This window comes from Mustela nigripes, chromosome 10 (assembly GCF_022355385.1).
Source record: "Mustela nigripes isolate SB6536 chromosome 10, MUSNIG.SB6536, whole genome shotgun sequence".
NCBI classification, from domain to species: Eukaryota; Metazoa; Chordata; class Mammalia; order Carnivora; family Mustelidae; genus Mustela; species Mustela nigripes.
Window position 1 is genome coordinate 38,018,122 of NC_081566.1, and position 26,108 is coordinate 38,044,229.

General features: G+C 45.5%; 1 protein-coding gene across 3 annotated transcripts in view; it reads left to right on the forward strand.

Moving 5' to 3' along the window:
- Nucleotides 1-4,328: 4,328 nt before the first annotated feature.
- The window catches only part of NR5A2 (nuclear receptor subfamily 5 group A member 2), a 137,999-nt gene continuing 116,219 nt past the window's right edge, over nt 4,329-26,108 (forward strand). Inside the window, exons 1-5 of one of the 3 annotated variants that reach the window (XM_059413053.1) lie at nt 4,329-4,629; nt 16,620-16,757; nt 20,775-20,893; nt 22,454-22,595; nt 25,333-25,979. In XM_059413053.1, the coding sequence (XP_059269036.1) occupies nt 4,566-4,629; nt 16,620-16,757; nt 20,775-20,893; nt 22,454-22,595; nt 25,333-25,979 (1,110 nt within the window). In that variant the 5' untranslated portion in view covers nt 4,329-4,565. Of the gene's footprint in view, nt 4,630-16,619; nt 16,758-19,611; nt 19,756-20,774; nt 20,894-22,453; nt 22,596-25,332; nt 25,980-26,108 lie in introns of those variants that run through there. The other 2 variants (XM_059413051.1, XM_059413052.1) reach the window with 2 other exon arrangements.

Sequence of the window (26,108 nt, forward strand, 5' to 3'; positions counted from 1 at the left end):
GGGGCGCCTGGCTGAGTCAGTTGGTATAGCATGTGACTCTTCATCTCTTAGGAGTTGAAGAGACTCTGTGACTCTTCAGGCTTAGGAGTTTGAGTCCTACGTTGGGTGTAGAAATTACTTAAAAAAAGAATATATATATATATATGTATATATATACATATACATCTATCTCCTAAATAAACAAAATTAATAGTCATTGGTTTCAATAAAAATCATATTTTGCAATCTATCATATATTTAAAGGAAAAAATTAAACAATACCTACGACAGTGTTAATGCAAAGCAGACTGGATTGGTTATGCGTACACAAGAGCTTAAAGCTCAGAGGAAAAACAGCGTGTTTATCCAACGCCCTCACCACTGGCGGCCAGAATGACCCGCTTCCTCACTTCATGTGAATCAGCACCAGCTTTAAACTACCTACATTCCATGAGCAGGTCTCCTCCAGAAAATCTCACCTTGATGAGGCTGTGTGAATATTTAACTGGGGACATTTCCAACACCCATGAGGACCACAGTCATGGCTTTGGCTTCCTCTCACCCTCACTTCCAGGAGTCGCCCAGACCTCAAGTCACCCCGTCCCAGACAGAGGTGAGTCTGCAGGGTTCAGAGCCAACAGCACAACTAAAAGGCAGGGGGACAGGCAGAGAGGATAAAGCCTTTCTTTATTCTTATTCCCTTCTACCCGGTCTCTCTCCATGAAGCATGTTTATCATTCTGAAGCTGTATTCCAACATTTCAACTGAAATAAAGTAAGGCAAGAGGGAGAAGTGAAAACATAACAGTAATCAGAATAAACAACAAAGAAAAAAAAAGGATCATAAATTCTGTAATGCGAACCTTCAGAAAATGACTGCTGAATCTATTCCATGATGTGTGAAATTATGTTACAACAAATGTCCGTATATGGAGTTATAAATTACCTGCTGAATACATATACACTCCATTTACTTAGTTCAAAGGAAGTGTCAGTGTTAATATTGTTTAAAACCACATGAAGGCTTGAAAGTATATATACATGGGCTTTGACCACTGATAGTGGCAGATTCCCTACCAGAAACTTAAAAGAATAAAATGAAATTTAAAATTTAACAGTGGAACTAGCTAGAGGCATAAACTTATATTCTAATTGACCCAGTATCCTTATCTAATTGAAAGTTCACAAAAGATCCCTTACCTCTTTACTAACAGCACAATGAGCCTATCATGCCGATCACTTCCTAATCAAGGCACTACTCTCTCAGTGTTAGCTGGAGATAATACGTGTCCGAATGAGTTTGCAAATAGCTTTTCCCTTCATAAAACTTCTCCCATAAGAGGCAAAATCTGGACTTTAGCCTCATTAACACTCTGATTTAAATAACTGATCTAATTAGATTATAATGTGATCATTAAGGGAACATATGTAGTCCCTTTATATATATGTGAGCACCTTTCTATTCACTTATCTTTTCTTCTTAAGTCCTGGGCCAGAGGTACAATTACTTGGGTACTGCCCCTCCACAAACACCAAGTCTTTCTATCTAAAGAGTTTCAAAGTCTCGGAGAGACTTCCTTGAGCTTCCTAACTTTATGGCCATATAGACAATGAATAAAACTGTTTATCCAGAAACCCGTCTTTTTTTTTTTTTAAGATTTTATTTATTTATTTGACAGACAGAGATCACAAGTAGGCAGAAGGGCAGGGAAAGAGAGAGGGGGAAACCGGGTCCCCACTGAGCAGAGAGCCCAATGCGGGGCTCGATCCCAGGACCCTGAGATCTCTGAAAGCATATTTTTAAAACAGATGAAATTAACAGAACTTGTTTTATAAATAATTCTTAATGTTGTATTCTGACCCTAGAACAAGTACTGTGTTGAACATAGGAAGTGCATTGTAAAAAGTAATTAACATGTTATTCTTCAAGAACACAGCTACTGGGGCACCTGGGTGCCTCAGTGAGTTAAGACTGTCTTTGGCTCAGGTCATGATCTCAGAGTCTGGGATCGAGCCCCACACTGGGCTCTCTGCTCAGCAGGGAGCCTGCTTCCCCCAACCTGTGATCTCGCTCTCTATCAAATAAATAAATAAAATCTTAAAAAGAAAAAAACACAGCTACTTCATAAGCAAAACATATCTCTAATCAAGCTGAGCCATATGACTTAAATTTCCCTCTTAAGGTACTACCCATAGTTCTTTAAGTTCTTCAAGTGTCTTTAAAGGCCTAAGTCAGAATATGACGGCTGATTCCAGGAAAAGCACTGATAGGATTGTTCAGGTGGGGAGATGAAATAGCTGCTTTTCTTTAATGTAATGTTATTTTTACACTTTAGGAATGACAGAAGACACACTATGTTTATTTAGACATGGGTATTTTGGGGAAAATTCTCAAATATGAAGTGAACCTGTTACTTCATGGAAAAAAACTGGTGGTACTTTTTTCCATTGATAAAATCAGGCTTACAAGTGAAAATTTGGATTTAAGAAAATTTGTATATTCCATTGTGAGTTTGACAGCTTCCCAGTATTTAAAGACTTCTGGTGAGATAAGTAATAATATTAATAAATAGAATTTTTGATACTATATAATGAAATGTGTCAACATTTGGCATATTTGCCAGATTTGATGAACCTACATTTTCCAAATTACCAATGTGAGATGCAACAAAATCATTCATAGGCAAAAGATATATTTTAATTATAAAATAAGCCAATGAATTTTTGTGTAATAGGGTACAAAAAGTTCACAGATATGGTTTCAGTTTCCACATTTCAACTAATCTTTTTTTTTTTTTAAGATTGTATGTATTTATTTGCCCGAGAGAGAGATAGAGAGAGAGCGCGCACACCCAGAAGCAGAGGAGCAGCAGGCAGAGGGAGAAGCACACCCGTGGCTGAGCACACAGCCCAGTGTGGGACTAGATCCCAGGATGACCACAGCCAAAGGTCAATGGTTAACTGACTGAGACACCCAGGTGCCCCTCAATTCATCTTGAAGAAAATAGTACTTGTGGAGTTTCGGTGTGGCATCAAAGAAAAAAAATCCATAATTATTTGAAAAATTTATTAGGATATTCATCCTGTTTCTACCTTCATATCTTGAAAACCATATTTTCTTATATAGACTTCAACTGAAACAATATATTGCTACAGAGTGAATGCGGAAGCAGATATGAGAACCTAGCTTTCTACAAAGGCAGACATTGGGGGCACCTTCATGGCTCAGTTGGTTAAGCATCTGCATTTGGCTCAGGTTATGACCCCAGGGTCTTCATATCGAGCCCCATATCAGGCTCCCTGCTCAACAGGGAGTTGGCTTCTCTCTCTCCCTCTGCTGCTCCCCTTTACTTGTGCACTCTCTCTCTGTGTCAAATAAATAAATAAAATCTTGGGGGCATAAAAAGTTAGACATTAAAAAGACTACTGAAAATGCTACTTTTTATGAATTATTTTGTTTTGGAAAATAGTTATTTTAATTTAAAATGCATTATGTATATTAAATTATTTTAATAAAAATAAATATGTATATTTATAAATAAATAATAATTTTTACTTTCTTGATTTTAATTTTGAATACATTAAATACTCATGGATATAATTCACAGAAGAGGGATGCCTGGGTGGCTCAGTGGTTAAGCGTCTGCTTAAGAGTGATCCAGATTTTTCCCATGGATTCAAGCAAGGACTAATAACTTAAAATTATGGAAAACGTATTATACATTCATCATTTTGCCAGCACTGACCTCAAAGCATAAGTTTTACTTTATTGCGGGTAAAGAGATAGGGTGCCCTTTTAACCAACTAATGAATGAACAAGTTAAGATTAACTTTGCAACTAATGAATAGGCATGATTAAAAAATTGGTAGACAACACATGAATAAATAAATGACCATAAGCTTGGAAATGCTACCATAGTATTTTAAAGTGTCAATCAAATCTCCCATCATCATTTAAAGAATTAATGTGTGCTAATGTTATCATCTAAAATATGTTTACAGAGGTCAGAAGAGCTACGTCTGTTCTCCTCTATGCAAAGAGGTGATGACATCAAGAGGGTATGTCACAAGCCTAAGTTTAGTTAGTAGATTTAAGTTGGTTTGGAGTTTTATCCACTAAGTATGATCTTCTGACCCCTCAGTTTTACAACTTTCCACTCTCTGTGCTGCATAGCACCTCTCCACTTCTAAGTTAATCATTTCTTTGCCATTATCTGCCAGGAGTTCTTATCTCTTTTGCTGTCACTTTATAACAGGGTCCTCTTATCAACTTGCATAGAGTCATGTGATCTGTCTAAACCTATCAAAAGTTTCCATTCTTCTGATTAGAAACCATCATGTAACTGGATACATGGTTTACAGCAGGCACTAATGCTGGAAAAAGTACAGAGTTCAGGGAAAGACTTAACTTGTAACTTTCTGCATTCTTGGATTTTTTTTTTTTTTGCTATTTTTTTTAACTTTCACTGAGGATTACTGTAGTCTCATGTGTCCTCCCAAGGGCCACAAAATTTGACAAGCTGTACTTTTTCTTGTGCTCAATGATTTCTGCTTTAAACCAAAGGACCACCTACAATTTTACTAAGAATGTCTTCTAATTCGGATACTGGAAATTTACAAGATTGTCTAAAGCACGGACTTACGCCTATTGGTAAGTAGGAGTTGCTCTATTTATCATCCATTTATTATTCTGCTAGTAGATTAAGTCATGTAATTTAATCTCATTGATGTCTTTTGCATTGTAAGTCATTGCTTCTCCTATTGCCTATTAAAAGTACAGAAGCCCATGTATGAATCACACATTCATCTTTCTCGAAGTTAAAAAAAAGCAAATGGATATTTCAGTATTATTCAGTTATCCACTGTTTTTGGATGCCCATGCCTTAGTCTAAAATAGAATAAAAAATGTATAATGTATATATTTCATCACTAATATTTTCTGATAATTTCTAATCAGGTATAATAAGCTAAAGTTTGACCAGCTTGAAACAAGTTAACCATATGGAGTCATCATTGATCAAACTTGAACAAATAGCTTTCAAATATTTGTAAGCCACACCACAGGATGGTGTCTCTCATTCATTGCGGATACTGTAGAGTCTCTTTTGTTTCCTGATGAATAAAAGCCATGCAAAAAACCCATATATTTTGGGTTTAATATATATATGACATATATAATAATATATACTAATATATTTAATAAATATATGTATGTATGTACACACACACACACACACACACACACACACCGTTAGTTAAGGATTACAATTTAAGGGTTACTGTCTGTTTTCCAAAATACTGAGCATGGCTTATTTTTATAAACAGGAGTAAATAAAGCTAATTTTCACTTCTAAAAAGAACAAAAAAAATGTTAGCGTTACAGCAAGAATACATGCAGTTATTCCTAAAAGTAAAGGACTAAAGGGAAGTGATTTCCAGTGGTCTGTAATCATTAGTCTGTTGGCAGTCATTTTTTTCCGTTCCCGTAGTACTTGAAGGACCTGTGCCTTTCCCTGTAAGCACTTTCTTAGGCTTTCGAACTGGAATTTCCTTGAGAATTCGCAGAGGCGTGTCATGAGCTCTGAATTCTAGCTTCGCTGGAACAAGAAGGAAAATCAAGGCTTGGGCTTTTCCTCTTTCTCCCTAGATAACCAGCTGACTCCACTGAGGGCAGTGATTGCTGTTTTATTGGGCCAACTACACCCTCTGGTATATCAATTGAGGAAATGATGACCTCACCCCCCACCCCCAAAATCTGTACTTAGGAAAAGAAAACATGAGGAAGGCAATCAGAGTGCAACAGAGAATCAGTTGCTCTGCAGATAAAAATATGAGCACAGGAAAGAAGGTGAAAGAGAAGCACAGACGATTTCTAATCTTTTTCGCCTGGCCAAACCGCGGCGGCGCGCTCGGGAGTCCCTCCAGGCAGCCACCGGCTGGGCGTCCCCTGGGCTCCCGGCGAGAGCGCGCTCAGCCGGGGACAGGGGCGGCGCGCGCGCGCGCGCGGCAGAAGCCCGCGCTCCCGCCTCACCTCGCGTCGCGCGCAGCGGGGACTGGGAGGCTGCGAATTAAGAGGGCGTGGGGTCCCAAGAGCGCACACGCCGCCCCCACCCCCCACCGCCTCCACGGCGTCCCTGAGACCCTTGGGAGTGAATTAAAGAGGGTAAGGTGGTAGAAGGAGACACCTTTGCATTTCTCTCTGCTACGTTTTACCCATGGTGGAGCGAGGGGGGTTGGTTCCACCCTGAGCATAAATGGAGATCTGACACCCTCAGGTCTGGGATCAGTCAGGTTCGAGAGAGCCTGAACCTGCGGTATGTCCGTGTAGCCTGGGAAGGACTGTTGAAGACGGAGCCTCCAAAACAAAAAAAAAAAAAAAAAAAAAAAGGTGTACGGAAGGAGGCGCTCAGCGAGTCAGCGAGTCTACCCCAACACCCTAAACCTCTCCAGGCACTTCCGGGCGTCAGATTCCGGGATGACAAAATTCCAGTCAATTTTCCGGTAAAAGAAACGTTTCCGGATCTCGTTCGAGGCCTCCCGCCCTTTCCTAGCTCTTGCACTCTCTTAATTCCATTCCCTGATACTGCCAGGTGGCTGGGAGATGTCCGTGTTTGCAACATCTTAGGCACCCAGAGGCCACTACTGGGACTGAGAGTTCCATCTGTTCATGGGGTAGCCTCCAAGAAGCGTGGAGAGTCATTCCTGGGGGGGGTTCTTGGCTAGACAAGTCACCCAAAGGGCTGACAGAGGAAAGGGGGACATTGTGAGCCTTCGGTCTGAACAGTTAGGGCTGACCTTAACCCTGAAGGTGAGTTTCCTCTTGGATTGGATTCTGACTGCCCAGGACACGCCCACTGAGAGAACCCACAGGTGGAGTGGAGAGTGTTAGGTCCTGGTGTGGCTTTGAGGGAGCAAATTGCAAGTTAGGATAGGAATGGGGAGTGGTTCACAAAACTGAGGCCAAGACATGTCGAGATGGGTCAGGGTTTCCAACTTCACATTAATTCAGTTGTGTTGTACTAAGAAATGTGCCTCTATTTATTTCGAAAGCTGTTCCTATGGGTCCTAGGTGGGCATGACATTTTTCTTCTATGCACAGTGGGAGTTACATGAAAATTGTGTATAAGTGTCTGTACTCATATAGAAAAGTGGAAATAAGATGACATTGTTCCTTCTGCCTACCTACAAGATAACCACACCGTGTGGTGTAAGAGCAGCAGACTTGGGGTTAAACCCAGATTGCTCCCTTAAAGTTAACTAGTTCTGGGACACTGTCCTGATTCTTGGTTTCTGGCTTAGGTTTTTGTTTTGTTTTGTTTTGTTTCTCCCAAATGAGGCAATTGTACAGATGATACACAGTAGTAAGTAAGAGAGAAAGAGAAATAGAAGAATTATTTGTCTGTATCTACAAAATAGCCAAATCTGTATGGTGGGAAGTATGTCCTGTAACAAGTATTCATTAACTCTTCTGCAATGTGCCCGACATCACTGCTTTGATTACTATGAAATTTATGTAATTCTTTAAGTGCATTTATGGAATACATTATACACATTCGATATATTATTGTCTATTACCCATAGGAAGTTTTGTCTGTTACCCACAGGAAGTTATGTCTGCATAGCTAGGGTACATAATATACAATGCAAACATTCTTGAGACACTATATATAGTTTGTTATCTAGTCTCCTTAGCGCTCTTGGAGTCTGATTTTATTCCAGCAATAACCTCCAGTAAGCTCTGTGCCCATAAGGATCTCTGAAAGTAGACATAATGCAGTGGAAAATAAGATTGCCCCTTATGTCACCCTAAACTCTGGCCAGCTTTATTGGCAGTGCAGTTTCGAATGCCAGTCACCCAAATCCATATTCTGATTCTTGGCTGCTGGGCTTAGGCAGCCAGATCCCTCCAGGAAGCTAAGCTCTGATGCCTCTTCTCCTTCCCTGCCTCAGCCCAACTCCAGAAGAGTGCTTCTCAGACTTTCTTTACTGGTCTTGATCTTCAAGTCCTGAGGAGCTAGAGGATTTCTTTAATGCCTCTTTTAATAAACCAGGAGATATTTATGGAGGAAGGGAGAACAGAGGCTTCGTAGTGGTGGTGGTGGTTTTTTCCCTTAATGCCTCCACCCAGACAAAATGTGTAGAGTTATCTTCGATTTAGCCTTGAACTTGGGATGAGCTAGAGAAGGACTCTGGGACAGACTCCCACCTAGAGGCCCAGCTTCCCCCAGCACAACCAGAGATATTTTATGAAAGGTGGGAGTCAGACATCTTGTTTCCCAAGACTAGAACCTACCTCAGGATAAAGCTATTTTTTGGAGTTGCACTTCCTCACTCTTCGCCTTATTGGAACAAAAATTTCCCTGAGAAATACTGTTGGCCTCAAGGAACTTTAGGAGTATGGGGGCCTTGAGGTCTGGGGAAACCCCAGGGAAGACTTGAAATATGACCAGTGTGAATTTGAGAGTTTAAGCCTGGAAGAACCATGTGGACTGAACTTGACCAGACAAATTAATACAGGCTCCCTCTTTTTTAGTCTTTTGGGAAGCTCTGATAGGTGTTTTTGTGTAATAAGTAACAAAAGACACACTTAACTTTTAAACTCCAAATAATCTGAGTACAGATGAACATAAGCATTTTGGTGAGCAGTTTTTACCTGGGGGTATAATTAACTCCCTGAGGACTATGTCAAGCAAGCACTGTGAGATAGTCAAGTTAGCAAGTCCCTCCCACTAGAAAGATCTTATTTTTAGTGGTTTCTAGAATGGTTAGTGATTCCCTTCCTAGTTGTTTTCTTTACAGAAAGTTGAGTGTGGGTGCAGTTATGGGAAAAGAGATACAAAGAAGAACTGATATTAACAGTGTGATGTATTGCTTTACTAGTACTGTCTCATGCAACTATAAAGTTGACTTTGTTCACCATATTTTACTGATGATAAAATTGAATCAGAAAGGTCAAGTGATTCTCCCAAGATCACTCCCCTTGTCAAGAGAGTGAACTGTAAACAGAACCCCTGTTCTGTGATTCTGAAATCTGTGATCTTTCCTTAAAGTAGTGATTATTTGCCATTGTTGATATAAAGGAACTATGATTAAAAACAGTGTTGATTTACTGACATTCTTCCGAAAGGCATTTTGGGATTAAGAAGACATTTGTAAATGGCTCTTTATCTTCCTTTTCATTCCACAGTGGAATCAGATTTAGATCCCAGTAGAATTCACAAGGGTGGGATGGGGAGAGGTGTAGGGGGCCGGGTGGGGACAGCACCCAGGAGCCTTGGAGGCAGAGCAAAGCAGGTAGGAAAGCACTTTGGGTCTTCTGCTCTGGTTTCCTTGAAAGGATCTCTGGAGTTTGGAGGGTTTTCGTTTGCAGTTATGGGGTATATGCTGGCAACTGGCAGGACTGCTGACAAGAATTGAGAGAAAATTCAGAGCATGTGTTTGTTATGTGGGGTTGGTGGGTATGAGGAGGGCAGAGAAATCACCCAAAACGAGTAGCTGAATTTATTTTTTTAAAGATTTTATTTGACAGAAAGAGAGAGAGAGAGCACAAGCAAGGGGAGCAGGTGGCAGCTGAGGACCTGCTCCCCACTGAGCAGGGAGCCTCACATGGGGCTTGATCCCAGCCAAAGCAGAGGCTTAACTGACTGAGCCACCCAAGAGCCCCTGAGTGATGGAGTTTAGAGAGAAAAGGGCCCTTTTTACCTTGAGGAACAAACATCTGTTGTCTTATAAAGGGAAGAGACAGAGAATGAGATAGTTTAAGCGCAAGCACTCTTTTTTAAAAAGTCCTGTTGACTGGGGCGCCTGGGTGGCTCAGTGGGTTAAGCCGCTGCCTTCGGCTCAGGTCATGATCTCAGGGTCCTGGGATCGAGTCCCGCATCGGGCTCTCTGCTCAGCGGGGAGCCTGCTTCCTCCTCTCTCTCTCTGCCTGCCTCTCTGCCTGCTTGTGATTTCTCTCTGTCATATAAATAAATAAAATCTTTAAAAACAAAAACAAAAAAAGTCCTGTTGACTAACCCTGGTGTGTTTCTAGTGAGATGCTGGTCCCACGTCCAGCGCTGACATTTTTGACAGTAAATGCTGATTTCTTCCTTGTGATCTGGACGTCCCCAGCCTCAGCCCCATCAAGTTCCACCTGTTCCACCAACGGTCTATATTGCATTGAAAAGAAAATCAGTCGGAACCCTCCACCAGGTCCCCGAAGCATCTCCCCAGTTTCCAGAAAGGAAACCTTGGGGGAAAAGTAAAGAATTTGCTCCACGCCCGTTGCGCTGGCTGGGCACCACTCTTAATGGTAAAAGTTGCCTTTAGGTGGGAGGAGGAGCCGACACCCTGCCAAACTAGCGAACCGCATAACCTCCCAGACCCTAACACTTTCCATACTTTCGCACCGCAAGCTGGAAGGTGATGGTATTATCGCCAAGGCCCGCTGGCGCCCCCACTTTCTTTCCTGTCCCAAAGGGGCCCAAATCGGCTGACACAGCTCTGAGCGGCCCGGCACTCTTTGATCTTAAGAACAGAAACCCCTAGTGCGGGGGCTTTCCTAACACAAGAGCCTCGCGACCACCCACCCCCTCGCTCCAAGAACAGAGGGATTCAAAGAGAGGCGTCGCGGAACCCCTTCTTCCCTCAGGACACTTCCAGTCTGGCTTGATTCTCGTGAAAGGCAGCCCAGAGTAATCTAGTGCTGAGGATTTGGCTCTAGTCTGGGTTGAGGAGGGGGGAGGGGATACGGGGAGTGGAATTGCAACTCAAGCGCTCAGCTGGTTCCACTAAGCTCTTGGTGGCCTGTTGGCGCCACGATCGTCCTCGAGAACGTCACTCGCTGCTCTGGTCTGTCCCGAGGATGGGCAGGGGTGTTCCGAGAATGGAGTCTCCGTCTCCCGGTTTGGAGTTGGAGCTGACTCACATCTCCATTTCAATTAAAGAGGAAGAGATAGATTAGATTGGACCACCTACCCAAGATTATTTCCCCAGCCCGCTCCCTTCTCAAGACCGGATCTCTCCGCCCACTTCGAGGAGGGCTTCGGCTCTACCGAGGCGGGACGCGCCTGGACCCCTGGGTTGGGGCAGGAGTCTCCAAAGAAAATGAATCCAGAAAGTTCTACTGAGAAGCCTTTTTACAGAGATGCAGATTCCAATAATCCAGGCCAAACTCTGGGAAAACCTCACCTTTCCTTAGGGCAAGGGTGGGAGGTGGTTGGGGGAGGGGCTGGAGGAGCCTGGATTACCTGGGTAATTACTTCATCCTGTATTTTCCTCCTTTAGTAAAGACGGGGCCGTGATCTGTGAAGGTACTGTTGTAGTGATTGTGAATCAACCCCCACTTGTGGCTACCCCGACACACAAGACTTTCCGGGGTAGACTGTCTAAATTGACAGCAGTTTTCCCTCCTGCTCTACAGGCTGTGGTCGATGATGTCTTAAGTAGTTATTTACACAAGTAACGGGGATTTTTTTTTTTTTTTTTTAACGAGGTACGACTTCTCACCTATTCATTTTTTCAAAGCTTCGGCCAATACGGTGCTCATTGGTAGTTCGTAATGTCTGTACTGAAATTTAACCCTTCTCACCTTAAAACAAAGTGGTCTGGAAGCCGGCTGGGGGACCCTGGAGGTGGGGCATATAGGCTCAGCCCTTCGAGCTCCGGATCAGAACTCTGGAATTCTTGCTAAACTTAATTTTCAGAGAAAGGCAAACGGGGCTTCTGATGGGCTTTTTGAGTGGGAGGGGCTGAAAAATTAGGCAGAGCCTAGGTTGATAAACTTGCTTCCCTCTCCCCTCGGGCTATTGCGGCCACTTGGTGGTGACTTGCCGGGGAAAAAAAAATCTAGATTTCTTCTGAGGCTGGGAACTAGACACGTGCTACGAGAAAAGTAAAGATTCTGTTTTCTTAAAAAAACACCAAAGAGTAGAAATAGAGGAAGCGTTAGAAATTGTTTCTAAGAATGTAGATTTGCAAGTTTCTTGAGAGGTTGGGTGGGTCGTGTAAGGCTTCTCCCACCCAGGCGCGCGGGAGGGGTGGGTCTTCTACTTGGGGACCTGTGTTTTCCGAGCCCAGGAAACTTGAACCAGTTTTAAAAATCTTGACATTTTCACTCCCTTTGCAGCCTGCACGCGTTAAGCGCGCGGGGCTGGCCAACAATTCTCAGGTCAGGTCAAGGGCAGGCTGTTCCCGGCGCGCTCTCTGAAATGCGGCGCGGAGCCGCGGAGAAGTGGAGGCGGGGGAGGAGAGGGAGGCAGTTATGTCCTCGCGGGTGGGGAGTGCGAGACCTCCTCAGCTGCAGCCCGCCGGGTGAGTGGGGCGCACGGCCCCGTAACGCTGAGCCTGGATAAAATATGCCAGGACTGCGCTCCTCGGGCTCATCAAGGCTGCGGGAGCCTCCCCGAGCCATCATCCTTTATAATTGCAACCGTCAATCAATGCTTTAAGACAAAGTCAGAACCGGGAAGGACGAGCCCTGGAGACCAGTCTCGTCGGAAAGAAGGTGGAGGCGTGGGGGAAGTGAGGGGAAAAGGGAGAGAAGTTTGCCAGAAGTTGGCAGAGGAATGCAGGGAAGAAATTGAGAATGAGCACGGTAGCTAATGCCTGAACAGCCTCCCTCTGCCTCCCGACTTGTGGTCTGTGGTCTTTGCCGCTAGTTAAGTTTCCCGCAGACGGGGTGGATTCCTAAGTGTGCATCCGCTAAGAGGCGGAGTGGCAGTAGGTTAAGATGTCCCTGGCGGAGGCTGGGATGCGTCTGCCCGCCTGCGGGGGCTTTATCGTTCCACGACAATCCGTGTATCTGTCAGACGACCACGGGCATCAACGTTTAGACCACACAGGTCCAGTTTCCCTACTCCCATCTCAGTTGCCTCCCCCTTCCCGCGTCCACTTGTCTTTCCTTCCTCACTGCTGCCTCTGCAACCTGGGACCATCCTCGGGTAACCGCCCGGAGTCACCGTGAGGGGCACAGGCTCCTCCTACCCCAGCTCTCTTTCCGATCCGGTGTTCTGGGAGACGCCCAGGCCGATCCCAGGTCACAGGGCAAGCGGGTTGGTGAATCCAAGGAAGGCCCTGGCCCGGCAGAATTGAAGGATCAAGGCACCAGAACATTCCGAAGGAGGGAACACATAGGGTGGGGAATGGATGCACTTACGGGGTGCAAATGAGTGTAGCGCAATGAAAGCCTTAGTGCCGCCGCCCCTCCCTCTGCGACTGCCCCAGGGTTGGGAACCCCTGCTGCTCCCCCTAAACTTGAGGAGAAAAGGGGGGAAAGGTGAGTCTGTCATCCGATCTCTGAATAGAACCAATTCCAGTGGAAGATTTCCCACCTTGTCCGTGACTGGTAGGGGTCTCCGGAGTCCCGGAGGGGCTCTGGGATAGGGTTGACCCTGGGGCACTCCTCTTTCCCTGGAGCACCAGTTTTCTCTCTGCTTGAGACCGCCTGTGTTTGCAGTGACCCTTCCATTCCCTGCGGCCAGCCTGGACTAGAGCCTGAAAGCAGGGCAAAACGCCTGCGGCCTTTCTGTGATAGGTCCGTGGTCCTTTCTTTTCTTCTCTCTCTCTTTTTTAAAGGGTTGTTTTGTTTTGTTTTGTTTTCTTTTGTTTTTTTGAAACCTTGTCTCCAGCTCCTGTTTTCCCCTCACCACCTCCTCTGGTTTGGGGAGGAGATAAATGAATGTCAGCTGGGCCTCTGTCACCATCACTACTGGTTTAGGTTGTGTGAGGTGAAGGCAGACTAGCTTGGACTGAAAAGATGCTAGTGTGGTGGAAACAAGCCCTTTTGGGGTTGAAGCTGGGTTATGAATGTGATCACAAAGTTTGCCTTGGCCATGTCAGGCTCTGCCTCAGGTCCAGGCAAGGAGCAAGAATTTCTCTGTGCTACGAAGTATATGATCTGTCAGACCCTCTCTCTACTTCTTTCAATTCTCCTAAAGCTCTACCAACCAGAGGACCTTCCCTCTGGGTCTGAGAGCTGGAAGCTCCCTCTGAGGACCAAGAGTCTGGAATTCTCCATAGCAGCCAGCCTGGTGTTTGTAAAGGTGCCACAGAAGTGCCCCCACGAGCCCTTTGATTGTAGTGGAAGGACACTCCTAAATTAACACTTTGTAATAAACTGATTTTTAAAGTTCATCTGAATCCACAGAGCACTCCAAGACTGATTTAAGATTTAATTCCTTTCATTTTCTGAACTGTGTAAATATATATATATATATATATATAAATATATATATATATATGTATATATGTATGCATGCACTTATTCACGATGGTATTTAAAACAACTAGTAGTATTGAAAATGGATTGACAGTGTTGCATGATACTATCAGAAATCTGAGCATCTTTTTTTTAAAGGTTTTATTTATTTATTTGTCAGAGAGAGAGAGAGACAGAGCATGCACAGAGGGAGAAGCAGGCTCCCTGCACCAGCCCAAGCAAGGTGCCCAATACGGGGCTCGATCCCAGGATGCTGGGATCATGATCCTGAGCTGAAGGGATATGATTAACCGATTAACTTATCTGAGCCACCAAGGTGTCCCGAAATCTGAGCATCTTTAGGGTCACTAATTTGGGTAACCACAGCCCCCTGCACTTTCCAAACTAATGGACAGTCCCTCTCCCCTCAAGTTTAAACATTTCTATGAAATTTCATGTTGGTACAAAACTGAGATTTAAATAACTTAGATTCTGAATATATATTGAAGAGCAAAATGACAAAAAAGAACAGTTTAGAGAGCCAGCAGCCTCTGAATTGCCAGACACGGGTAGGCGATGAACAACCTGTTTCATGTAAAAGTATAGATTAATCATGGCGATGATTGGAGTGTTTTTCAATTCATCAAATACTGGACTGGGTGGTTTAAATGTGTGATCTCCATGTCATTCAAATAGAATAAATTCAGATCTTTTGAGATTCAAATTCACCCCCTTGTGGGGGGACTCTCATAATTACCCAGTCTCACAGCAGACACTGAATATGAGGCATTTCATATGCAGTCATGAGGCTGGAAAAAATGTTTTTCATCTTGTTGGGATGAGATCTGAAAACTTTGAAGATGTGGCTGGGCTGGTGGCCGAAGAGCTTACATAACAGATGGTTCTTTAAAACTTTATACTGAAGTGCTGGGCCTCCGGGCCTCATGCGGATTGTCCCACCAGAGACACCAGAATGAAAGAGGAAAGCCTAGTACCCTCTTTGCATTCTACTTGCAGACGCAGTTCACTAAAATTTAGGAAGCCTGCCACCAATATAATCTTGGGTTGGAGGGGGTGGGGTGTTGATAACCGAGTGAAGGAACTGGTAGAGAGGGGAAACGGTGATCGCTGTGTCTCAGTTTTCCCCCAAGTGAGTGCACTTGCGGCCTTGTGGCTGTCCCTTGGGTGGGTTGGGACGCTCGGCCAGTCTCGCACTCCCCGGGCCCACCATGGGACCTTTTCGGGCTGAATGCCGAGGGAGTAAAGGAAGCCGGGAGCCCCTTGAGAGCCGGCCAGCTCTTTGGAGAAGAGCGGTCAACTGAATTCAACATCTCTTTTCTCCTTCGGATTGTTTAAGTGGGTGTTTAACACCCCCCCCCAATCCAGCCCCCGACCCGACACGCTCGCGGAGACACGCATGCACACCCATGCACACCCACACACTCCCACACACTCCCGCGTCCCTTCTGGCTTCCTCCCAGCTCGCAGAAATAAATCGCCGCCCTAGCCTCGCGTCCGCCGCCGCCGCGCTCAGACAGAGGTCGCCTCTCACTAGCTGGAGGACCCGGCAGCATTCACATCCCCCGCCCCAGGTCAGGGTGGGGTGGGAGGGGGTTAAGGCGGGGTGGGGAGGTTGGGGCAGGCCTGGGGACCCGAGCATGCGCCTCATCCTCATTGGCTGGCGGTTGGTGTCCGACAGATTCCGGAACCCGCGTGCCCATTCACTGTCATCACCTCTCATCCCAGCCTCCCCCTTACCCCCGTCTTACTTACCTCCCCTCTCCTCCCCGTGTTCCCCCTTTCCGTGCCAGTACCGTCACCCTCGGGGCTGGAAGGACCGCTCTCGGACACACGGGAGGAGTAAACGAGGCAGGAGAGGGAGGCTGGAACTTCGCAACTCCGCACTTGTGATAGTGAGCGCGAGGGAAGCAGAGACTGGGGAAGGGGCGGAGAGGAGAAGTGAGGCGAGAGAGAGAGAGAGAGAGAGAGAGAGAGACCGACCGACCCGTGGCGATTCTGAGCCAGAGGGCGGGTGGAGGGAGGGGTAGAAGTCTCCGGAGCCGTCCGGGAGCAGCGGCTGCAGCGGCACCGCCGCGGCGGCAGCAGCAGCAGCAGCAGCAGCAGCAGCAGCTCCGCGGCCGCCTCCGCTGCCCTCCTGGAGCTCGGCCGCACACGGATCCGCGCCCCGGGCAGCTGCGCCCTCGCCACCGCCGCCGCCTCCGCCCTCGCCGAGCCGAACCAAGGCGCCGGGGCGCAGTCTTCACCGCATCTCTAGCCCGCCATCTCCTCCCAGCGGCTTGGGGGCGGCTCCGGAGTTGCGAGACTGGACGGGACTCAGGGGTCCTGACCCGCGGCCCTGGGAGGAGGAGGAGGCGCGCTCCTGCGAGCGCGTGGGTGAGCAAGTACCCCAGTCGCCCCTCCCTTTTTGCTGCCGGAGTTGAATCCGTGCTGCCCGTGTCCAGGTGCTGGGCTTCCGGACGGACACGGACCCCCTATCCCCGTCCGCGGCCGCCCTGTCATGCTGCCCAAAGTGGAGACAGAAGCCCTGGGACTGGCTCGATCGCATGGGGAACAGGGGCAGATGCCGGAAAACATGCAAGGTAAGGAGGCGCTGCGCGGCGCTCCGGCTCCCGCGGCCACGCCACCCCCGGGCTCGCCCTGCGGGCTTCAGCTGCCCACCCCCTCGCGGCCGCTGGGCTATGGGGCAGCGCGCGGGCGACAGGCCCCCACCCCAGGGACGGGCATAAAAGTTTATGGTTCTTGAACAATGCGGGGCGGAGGTTTTCCAAGCGATGCCTAATTGGCCGCTTCTAATTAAGAAAAGAGAGGCTTCGAGCTCTATGGCAACCCGAGGAGGGGGCACAGCTTCAGGCTAAAGATACTTAAGAATACTATGATCATTCTCAGAAATGGAATGCCTCACTGGAAACCGGAGCAGGTTCTCGGGCATTGAATCGTTGGGAACTTTAATCAGTGCTCTTGTGTGGAGGAAAAACACCCTTGCCTAGCAAAGCCAACTACAGAAAGAGAAGATGACCCCGGAAAAGCTTGTCTTAGCGGCGTTAGAATGCATGTGGGCACCCCCAAAAAGCCCATGCGGACCCTTGGAGCCGGCTGTAGTTGGGACAGCTTCAGAACTGCAGGCAGAACTGAAGACATCCAGAGTTAGCCCAATCCCATCTTCCGCGCGGATATTGCAGAGTTAGTTGAGGGAGGGGGCAGCGGTGTAGCTTAATGACTCCGCTTCAGTCCGGGAGCTGGGAGTATGGAAGTCCTGTTTGTTTTCCCAGCTCTTGATTGCTGACAACAAAAAAAGCAAACTCTGCTGGCTTTTTTTTTTTTTTTTTTTTTTTTGCCGCGTTCCAAAACAGCGACTCTACATCTGGCTCTATGAGCCCTTCAGAAGTTTATCGCAGTTGCTCTGGGCCGGGGAGGGAACAATGCTAGGAAAAGTCACCGGTGCTCTTCCATCCTCGCCCCTTCCAGCGCGCAGGATGTGCGAGCAGGCGGGCCTGTGATCCCGGGACGCTTCCTGCCATCCCCTTGAGCGAACTTGAAAGGGCCGGGGAGGTGTTGAGAGCAGAGTACGAGCAGAGTTTGGGGTTGGTGCACGCCGTGGTGCGGGACAGGCGGCGCGCCTGCAGCCCTCGGTCCCGGGGACCCTGACGTCGCCCGGCTGGGCTGGGGGAAAGGGAGTGGCGGCAAAACGTGCGTTGTACCTGTGGGGTCGCTTACCCACCATGATCCTGGGGTCCCTCCAAGCCTCCAGGAAGGGCTGTGGAAGTACCCTGGGGGCTGTGGCCCCTGAGACTAACTTGAGGGTTGGCTGCTGGAGGAACCCGGTTGGCCCAAAGAGGCATTCTCGCCGGCGCCTGGGATTCCCGCGAACGCAGGACATGGGGGACACCCGAGCCGGGAGTCGGATCTCGGAACCCTCCGCCTCCAGCTGCGGAGAGGGTCTACTCTTTGGGCGCCCGTGAGGCCAGCGCGATCTTGGGTGCAAAAGGAAAGTTTCTGCTGCTCGTTCCGGCGCGCGCGTTTCTGAGACTCGGGAAAAGACACTCAGAGAAACGCTGGATCAAGAAGTAGGGGAGGCAAGAATAAGGGTTCAGGGGGCGGGGGACATGGGAAGGAAATGCCACTGTAATATTTTCCCTGTAAAGTTCGGGAGGGGCGTTCTTGACACGATCTGCTGCCCCAAAGCAGAAAGTTAGCCCTCCGTTGTGGCCAGGGCTCAGGAGAAGCCGCCGGCTGCTCGATCAGCTCCGGGTTCGAAGACAGCGTGGGTAGGGCCAGGGCACTACTTCCCCCCAGGCCATGCGGCCTACACCCCGAGGGGAGCCCTTGGGGACTCGACCCCATTAACACGCTTGCTCTGGTCTCAGTGGGGGCCGCGCCCTAGTCCGATCAGAAAGAGGACCCGCCACTGGGTTTCGGGAAGCATAGCGCTTGCAACTTAGGGGGAATTTTTCCTCGTGCCTCCACGACCCTAGCTTTACAAGGCCCCGCCGTCCTCTTCACTTTCTTAAGACTGGGGCTTTTCTGCCCTAACGGATTCCGTTCTTCAAACGCCTGCTTGAGTACAGCACCTGGGAAACTCTGAAAGGTGCCCCTGTCTTGCACAGCGGCGACTGTCTGCCCACACGGACCCTGTCTTTGTCCAAGAGGGTCTCCACGCCCAGCCCCGGTCTTTTAGGGGTTGGAATCCCGAGGTGGGCACCGAATCCTCCTGCAGACGTTTGCCTCGCAGTGCCTCTTGGGTGCGAAGTTTAGACTTGACTTTGTTGGGAGAGTAAAAACAGTCAAGTACAGTTTTCCCCAAAACACGCCACAAAGCAATAGTTACAGGTTTGGGGGAGAGATGGGCTATAAACGAACTTCTCGACCCTTCAGTTCCCCCACAACCTCAGCTTCCCAAAACCCCGAGCGCGGCTGGCACCGCTGGGAGGACTGCGCTCAGCATCTCTTTACTTCTATCTTACGGAGCCCAGACACTAGCCTCTACGGGAACATCATTCACCGGGACCCCACCCCCATCCCCAAACTCTGGCTAACTCACTCGGGTTTAAGCCCCAGACCTCTCGGCTCTGTGGCTCGGGAGAAGAGGTCTCAAATTCAGCCGGTCGGTGCTCGGCCCTCAGCCTCTAAGTGGTGCAAGTGACCTCACCTCCCCACGGCCCTTTCCGGGGGGCCTGCAGAATCCATAAAGAGAAAAAGAACATTATTTTTTAAAAGAATAAAGAAAAAGAACGAGTCATTGTCGAAGAGGCCACAGTATGGTGATGGAGTGGCCGGGAACTTTGGGGATGCGGTGGGGGCTCTTTTCTCTCTTTCCTTTTTGGTAAACAAATCAGAGGAAACTTCTGTCCGGCCGTCGGTTCCCCATCCCCCCCCCGCCCCGCCCCCTGCAAATGCCACTGATTAACTTAAACTCGACTCTGCTGTAGTGCGCCTGTGTGTAGCCGAGCAAGGGGCGAGAGGCGAGTGCACCCCGGGGTTTCACGGGAAGGTGCCCGGGCGGGTTAGAGTGCCGGGCTGCGCGGACCTGACCCTCACCGCAGGTACCCGCTGCGTCCGCCCTCCGAGACCTGGCCCCACGTGAGTATCAGGAAGGGACTAGATCGGGTATTATCTGGGGTCTCCTGGCCGCTGTCCTTCCTGTGCATAGTTTATGCATCTTTTGGCTGCAAAGGCGCCTTCGCGGGGCTGCGTCCGGCGGAAGGCGGTTACTGGATCCCCGCAGTGAGCCGCGCGGACCCACGGCCTGATTTCTGTTTAACAGGGCGATCCCGAGGTGTTTATATTTTGCACTGATTATCGGAAACATGTGAAGTTTATCACAGGACTTTAATACTTTGCGACGAAACCAAACCCTCGTGGGTATCTTTTCCTTTTTCTCTCTCTGCCCGGCGTCTCTTTTGCTTCTCTGTTTTTACAGGAGATTTCTGAGTGCGAAGAGATGAAAGTATCCAGAACAGGAGCCCTGTCAATACCGAGCTGAATGTTTCTATTAATCTAACAGATTTGCACGTAGGGAGCAGCAGGCTGTGGTTCAAGTGGGGCTGCTTCTGGAAAGCAGGTTTCTGGGGGCTTCACGTTCTCCGTCAAGTGTTTGCAAATCGCTATTGCTCTCCTGCTGAGCGACGTGTACTTACAGCAAACTTAGTTCAGGAGTGGGAGAATGTGTGTAGGTGTTCCTCTCTCCTGGGCAAAGGTGACATTTTTGGATCTTAACTTCAGGAAGTTTAAAAAGTTCTAAATTGTTACTTTCTGCAATTCGTGTTTCTGTTCTGACAGGCTGCTTTGCAGTTATGAGCTGTGTTCAACAGTGGTCTGTTTAAAATTCTTAACAAAAGAAGTTGGAATTCTTTTTAAGCTAAAGTCTTTTTAAGTTAATTCTTTTTAAGTTAAAAAAATAGGAAGGGCACGTTTGTGGAATCCAGAAGATCTTGTACTTTCATTGTATAGTTTTTCAGTACATCTGGAAGAAAAAATACTTTTATTTTATATTTTACCTGCGATATTTGCCCACCAGTTACCAAAATGCTTTTCACTGCAGGATTAAAAACCTACCGAGTGAATTAATTAGCTATGTATATACATTTCTTTTGTTTCAGTGTCTCAGTTTAAAATGGTGAATTACTCCTATGATGAAGATCTTGAAGAGCTCTGTCCAGTGTGTGGGGATAAAGTGTCTGGATACCATTACGGGCTCCTCACCTGTGAAAGCTGCAAGGTTTGCTTACACATTGCTACCTGACAAATATAAGGTTCCAGAACCAAAATAAACCATTGGAATCCTTTTTAAAGCTAAATTAAGGCTGTCTTTTTTGGACTCCATTAAAAATGAGAGAAAGAGTTAGTCTTAGGGAGATAATTCTTTGAAATATGTGTTTGATTTAATTCCAAAGGCAAAAAAATTTATGCTGTTTAGAAAACTTTGCCAGTCTCATGGCTTTAAAATATTTTATTGTAGTAAAGTGATGTATCTGTAGAAAGACTTCTATTTCTAACAGTCCTAAATATTGATTTTGCTTGACTTATATATATTTAAAGCATCGTTGTTCTTGAGAGAGAACATGACAAAGTATTTCCCAAATATATTTTAACTTCAGAGTATTCTGTGCTGCAAGTCTAAGCATTTTTTATCCACAGATAAAAGTCTAAATTCTCAACTGTGTGATTTTACCCTGATTTATTCCAAAAGCAATTTTTAAGATTTTTTGAAATTTATATCATAAAGAATCAGAAACCACATCTCATTTTATAGTAAGTGTGGCTTTCGTAAATAAATTATATGACCTATTTAAATGCAAGAAATTTTAATACGTAAAATGTACTCTATTGTTCCTAATAATCTCAACCATACATCAAGAATTTATCTCAGACTTTTTTAATATATTCCCCGTCAACTTGATAACTTGCTATTTTTCAACATTTTTTAGAGTAGAAAGCTCAGTTGCAAATACTTAAACAACTGCCAGGAAAGCCCTTTCATTCTTTATAACAAAGTAAGATTGTTTCACTTTATGGCTAGTAGAATAAACATAAAGAATGTACCATCTTGGTAAAGCTGGTACTGTATTATGAAGCTACAAAATTTGTTTTTGATGAATTCTTTTGGGTGCAGTATAAGAAAAACACACTGTGCTGAAGTTCAGCTCTCTGTTACACATGCTTTTCTTTTCCATTAGTTTCACCTTTTTTTACACAGAGTTCCCCAACTTGAATGTATTCCAGTGGAATTATGAACACTTCCCCATTTTACTCTTTAAATCCTTTTGCTCTTAACTGTCTAGTGCTGACATTTGTAGAAAATGTGGGGTTTTTTGCTATTCTGTTTTTCCACTGTTACTTTCCATAGTTTGCCACTAAAATTTTATCAGACTGCTTACAAACAGTGCAGATCTCTATGAGTACCTTATCTGGAATACGGGGTTAATAAGAAAACAGATCTGCTTTTTCTTTCTTTCTTTATTTTATTATTATTATTTTTTAATACTGGTCCATATAGAATGTGTTTTTCTCTAACTGTTGAGATGAAATGATGTGTATCCAAATTTCCCTGAGAATTGATAGAATTCTAGGAATAAACTCAGATGCTAGAAAAATCTCCACTTTGGCCGGGTGCTGTTTTGGAGGGTTGATCCTGTTAAAATGTGAAACAAACCACAGAACCACGGAAGGGCTCATTGGTTCAACAAAAAGATTTATTGGTGATTTCCTTAAAATGAAACAATGGAAGAGACGGGTGTTAGATTTTTTAATATGCCTCACTATTTTCTCTGTCTTGTAGGGATTTTTTAAGCGAACAGTCCAAAATAATAAAAGGTACACATGCATAGAAAACCAGAACTGCCAAATTGATAAAACACAAAGAAAGCGTTGTCCTTACTGTCGATTTCAAAAATGTCTAAGTGTTGGAATGAAGCTAGAAGGTAAGTTTCTTCTAAAGACTACTGCCTGTTAAAACTCTCCAAGGACATAGGATTTAAAATAACACTGTACTTAAAATATGGTAACATTATTTTCCTAGACGTAACTGTGGACAGTAATGTGAGATCTTTTTTATGTTTTGTCAGCAGAGAAGCCTGAGTGTCATTTAGACACTGGTGAAATCTACGAGGAAAAAAACTTAAATAATCGGGTTCCCCTCTTCCTACCTTTTTTTAGAGTTTGGGGAGCAGATGGATATGATGCTAAAAAGGCCAGGTTATATGAACACAAGACTATAGTGATTCAACTGAGAGCAAGGTTTAAAAATTTGCAAAAATTAAAAAAAAATACTCTAAGTTTTCAAATCAGGATGCTCTAGTAAACGTCTGATTTTAATCTTTTAAATTATTTACTTGTCACAATTGTTATGATTAATTTTGTGACTCCTGAGCAAGAGTTAAAGTTTTATTTTTTGAAAGATTTTTATTTATTTATTTAACAGACAGAGATCACAAGTAGGCAGAGAAGCAGGCAGAGAGAGAGGAGGAAGCAGGCTCCCAGCTGAGCAGAGAGCCCGATGCGGGCCTCGATCTCAGGGGATCCTGACCTGAGCCGAAGGCAGAGGCTTTAACCCACTGAGCCACCCAGGTGCCCAAGAGTTAAAGTTTTAATTGTGCAATGGAGTTACTCATGTAGAGAGTATCATTTTGATAGTGTGGGAAAGCACATTTCTTTCTTTCTTTTTTTTTTTTTTTAAGATAATGACGAAGGCTATGAAATGAAGTTGAAAAGTAGGAAATGTGAAAAATAATGAACTATTAAATCAGTAGCATTGGTTTGACAGGAATAAGATAGTGGCTCCCCAGAAACCAGGTTAGAGTTTATGTTTTGAGAGTAGAGCTGCTACTTAAAACAATGTCCAGATTGGCAGGGAAGAAAGTTAATATGTAGCCGCTGGAGATAGTGTGTAGTTCATGGGGTTTCTGTTTCTTAGCCTCCACAGATTAACGCTAGTGAAAATAAAGTAATAATAAAGGTTATGTGTCACTGTTAACGTGCCGGATACAGGAGTGCATTTTAATGATCAACAAGGCACAGGCTAGTTATGTGTGAAGCTTCCTTGTGATGGGGCCCTCATACTTGATAAAAATGTTCCAAAGATTTCAAATAAACCTGCTGAGGAGTTGCTAATATATTCTTTTCCAATAGAAGTAGCCACTTTGGTTATCATTAGAACTGTTAACTCTGTATTGCTTTTATTTTATTTATTTTTTAAGATTTTATTTATTACAGAGAGAGAGAGAGAGCGAGCATGGGCCAGGGGTGGGAGAAGCAGATTCCTTGCTGAGCAGAAAGCCCACTCTGGAGCTCAATCCCAGGACCATGGGTTATGACGTAGGTGAAGGCAGATGCTTAACTGACTGAGCCACCCAAGCACCCCTCTGTATCGCTGTTAAGAAGAGATTAAGAGATCAAGAAAGAAATGCTCACTAATTTCTTTATTATCAATCACTTTATTATTTTCCAAACAGCAAAATATTGTGGGAGATGCATACTGTAGTATGAGACTCAAAAGATAAAATGTCAGTGAGTAAACATTGTGAGATGCTTGGCTGTTTCAGTTGGTAGAACACACGACTCTTGATGTTGGGGGTCGGGAGTTCAAGCCTCAGGTTGGTCATGGAGGCTGCTTAAAAAAAAAACATAACACACACAAGTAAATGTTGTGGTTTCATATGATGTCATTTTATTTCTTTTTTTTTTTTTTAATGAGAGGAGAAGGTTGCATTTCTTTACCTTAAAAAGTATTACTAACTGTAAGTCACTGGTGGGGCGTAACCATACTTCTTTAGGAGTGATATGAGAAAGTGGAATATTCAATAAATTATCATCCAGATGGAAAATATGTGCAATATTCTAGATAACCTAGCATTCACAATGCATGTTTAATGCTATACTAATCCTAAGATAAAAAGTTCAAAAACTTAACCTCCAGCAATTTCAACAAGTCAGAAGCTATCAGGGGTCGCTGGTTTCTGTCTAATGGCCATTGGCCACGGTGGGCTTGGAGACAACTGCTAACTCACTTATTCCACATGGTCCCAGATTCCACACAGCACTGTGATGGTAGACTGTCTTGACAGCTTCTGAAATGAATTTGCTTAATTATGTCCAGTTCTGCTTAAATTAAAAACAATAATGAGTGGTTATCTGATGTGTGTTCATCAAGTCCAGGTGAAAATAATTTTCAGGACGAGTATGTACCTGTCCTTTGCAGCAAATTAGTCAAAATGACTTTGAGGGAGGAAGACACTGTAGGGGAAGATACAACAATTTAATGGAGAAAAGGGTTGATTTTTTAATTTTTTCCTCTTAGCAGTTTGGGTTTCTGCAAGAGAATTCCGACATAACTGGTGTAATAGAAACTGATACTCTTTCTTAGCAATCTATAGTATGCCCTGTAGGTAGCAAAAATGACAAAACCCTCACCGTCTATCAAAGGATTACTGTGTCCCTATGCATCCAAAATATTTTTTTCATGACAAACACTTAAAGAGGAAATAATTTTAAAAATGGCTTTTTTTAGTGGTGGAGGGGGCAGGAATCTTTGTGGGCTGTTGTAATGAAAACAGCCACCCACCTAAACACTAGATACCTGGAGATACAGAGAACGCTAATAATTTGCATCTTATTTATACCCTTACTCCATTTTTTTTTTTTTTTTTTATTTCCCCACAGCGGTAAGGGCTGACCGAATGCGCGGAGGAAGGAATAAATTTGGGCCAATGTACAAGAGAGACAGGGCCCTAAAGCAACAGAAAAAAGCCCTCATCCGAGCCAATGGACTTAAGCTAGAAGCCATGTCTCAGGTGATCCAAGCAATGCCCTCTGAGCTCACCATCTCTTCTGCAATTCAGAACATGCATTCTGCCTCTAAAGGCCTACCTCTGAACCACGCTGCCTTGCCTCCTACAGACTATGACCGAAGTCCCTTCGTAACATCCCCCATCAGCATGACAATGCCCCCTCACGGCAGCCTGCAAGGTTACCAAACCTATGGTCACTTTCCCAGCCGGGCCATCAAGTCCGAGTACCCAGACCCCTACACCAGCTCACCAGAGTCGATCATGGGCTATTCCTACATGGATAGTTACCAGACCAGCTCCCCGGCAAGCATCCCACATCTGATAGTGGAACTTCTGAAGTGCGAGCCAGATGAGCCTCAAGTCCAGGCTAAAATCATGGCCTATTTGCAGCAAGAACAAGCTAACCGAAGCAAACATGAAAAGCTGAGCACGTTTGGGCTTATGTGCAAAATGGCTGATCAGACCCTTTTCTCCATTGTTGAGTGGGCCAGGAGTAGTATCTTCTTCAGAGAACTTAAGGTATGTCATGAGCTATTACAGCTTAAAATCCTCCTTTTGAGAGAGACCTCACTCTGTTCCTGATGACTGTATATTCTTGGTGTTGAAAATAGGTTTTCCCTCCTTCTTCGTATGATTTACGAGTAGAAG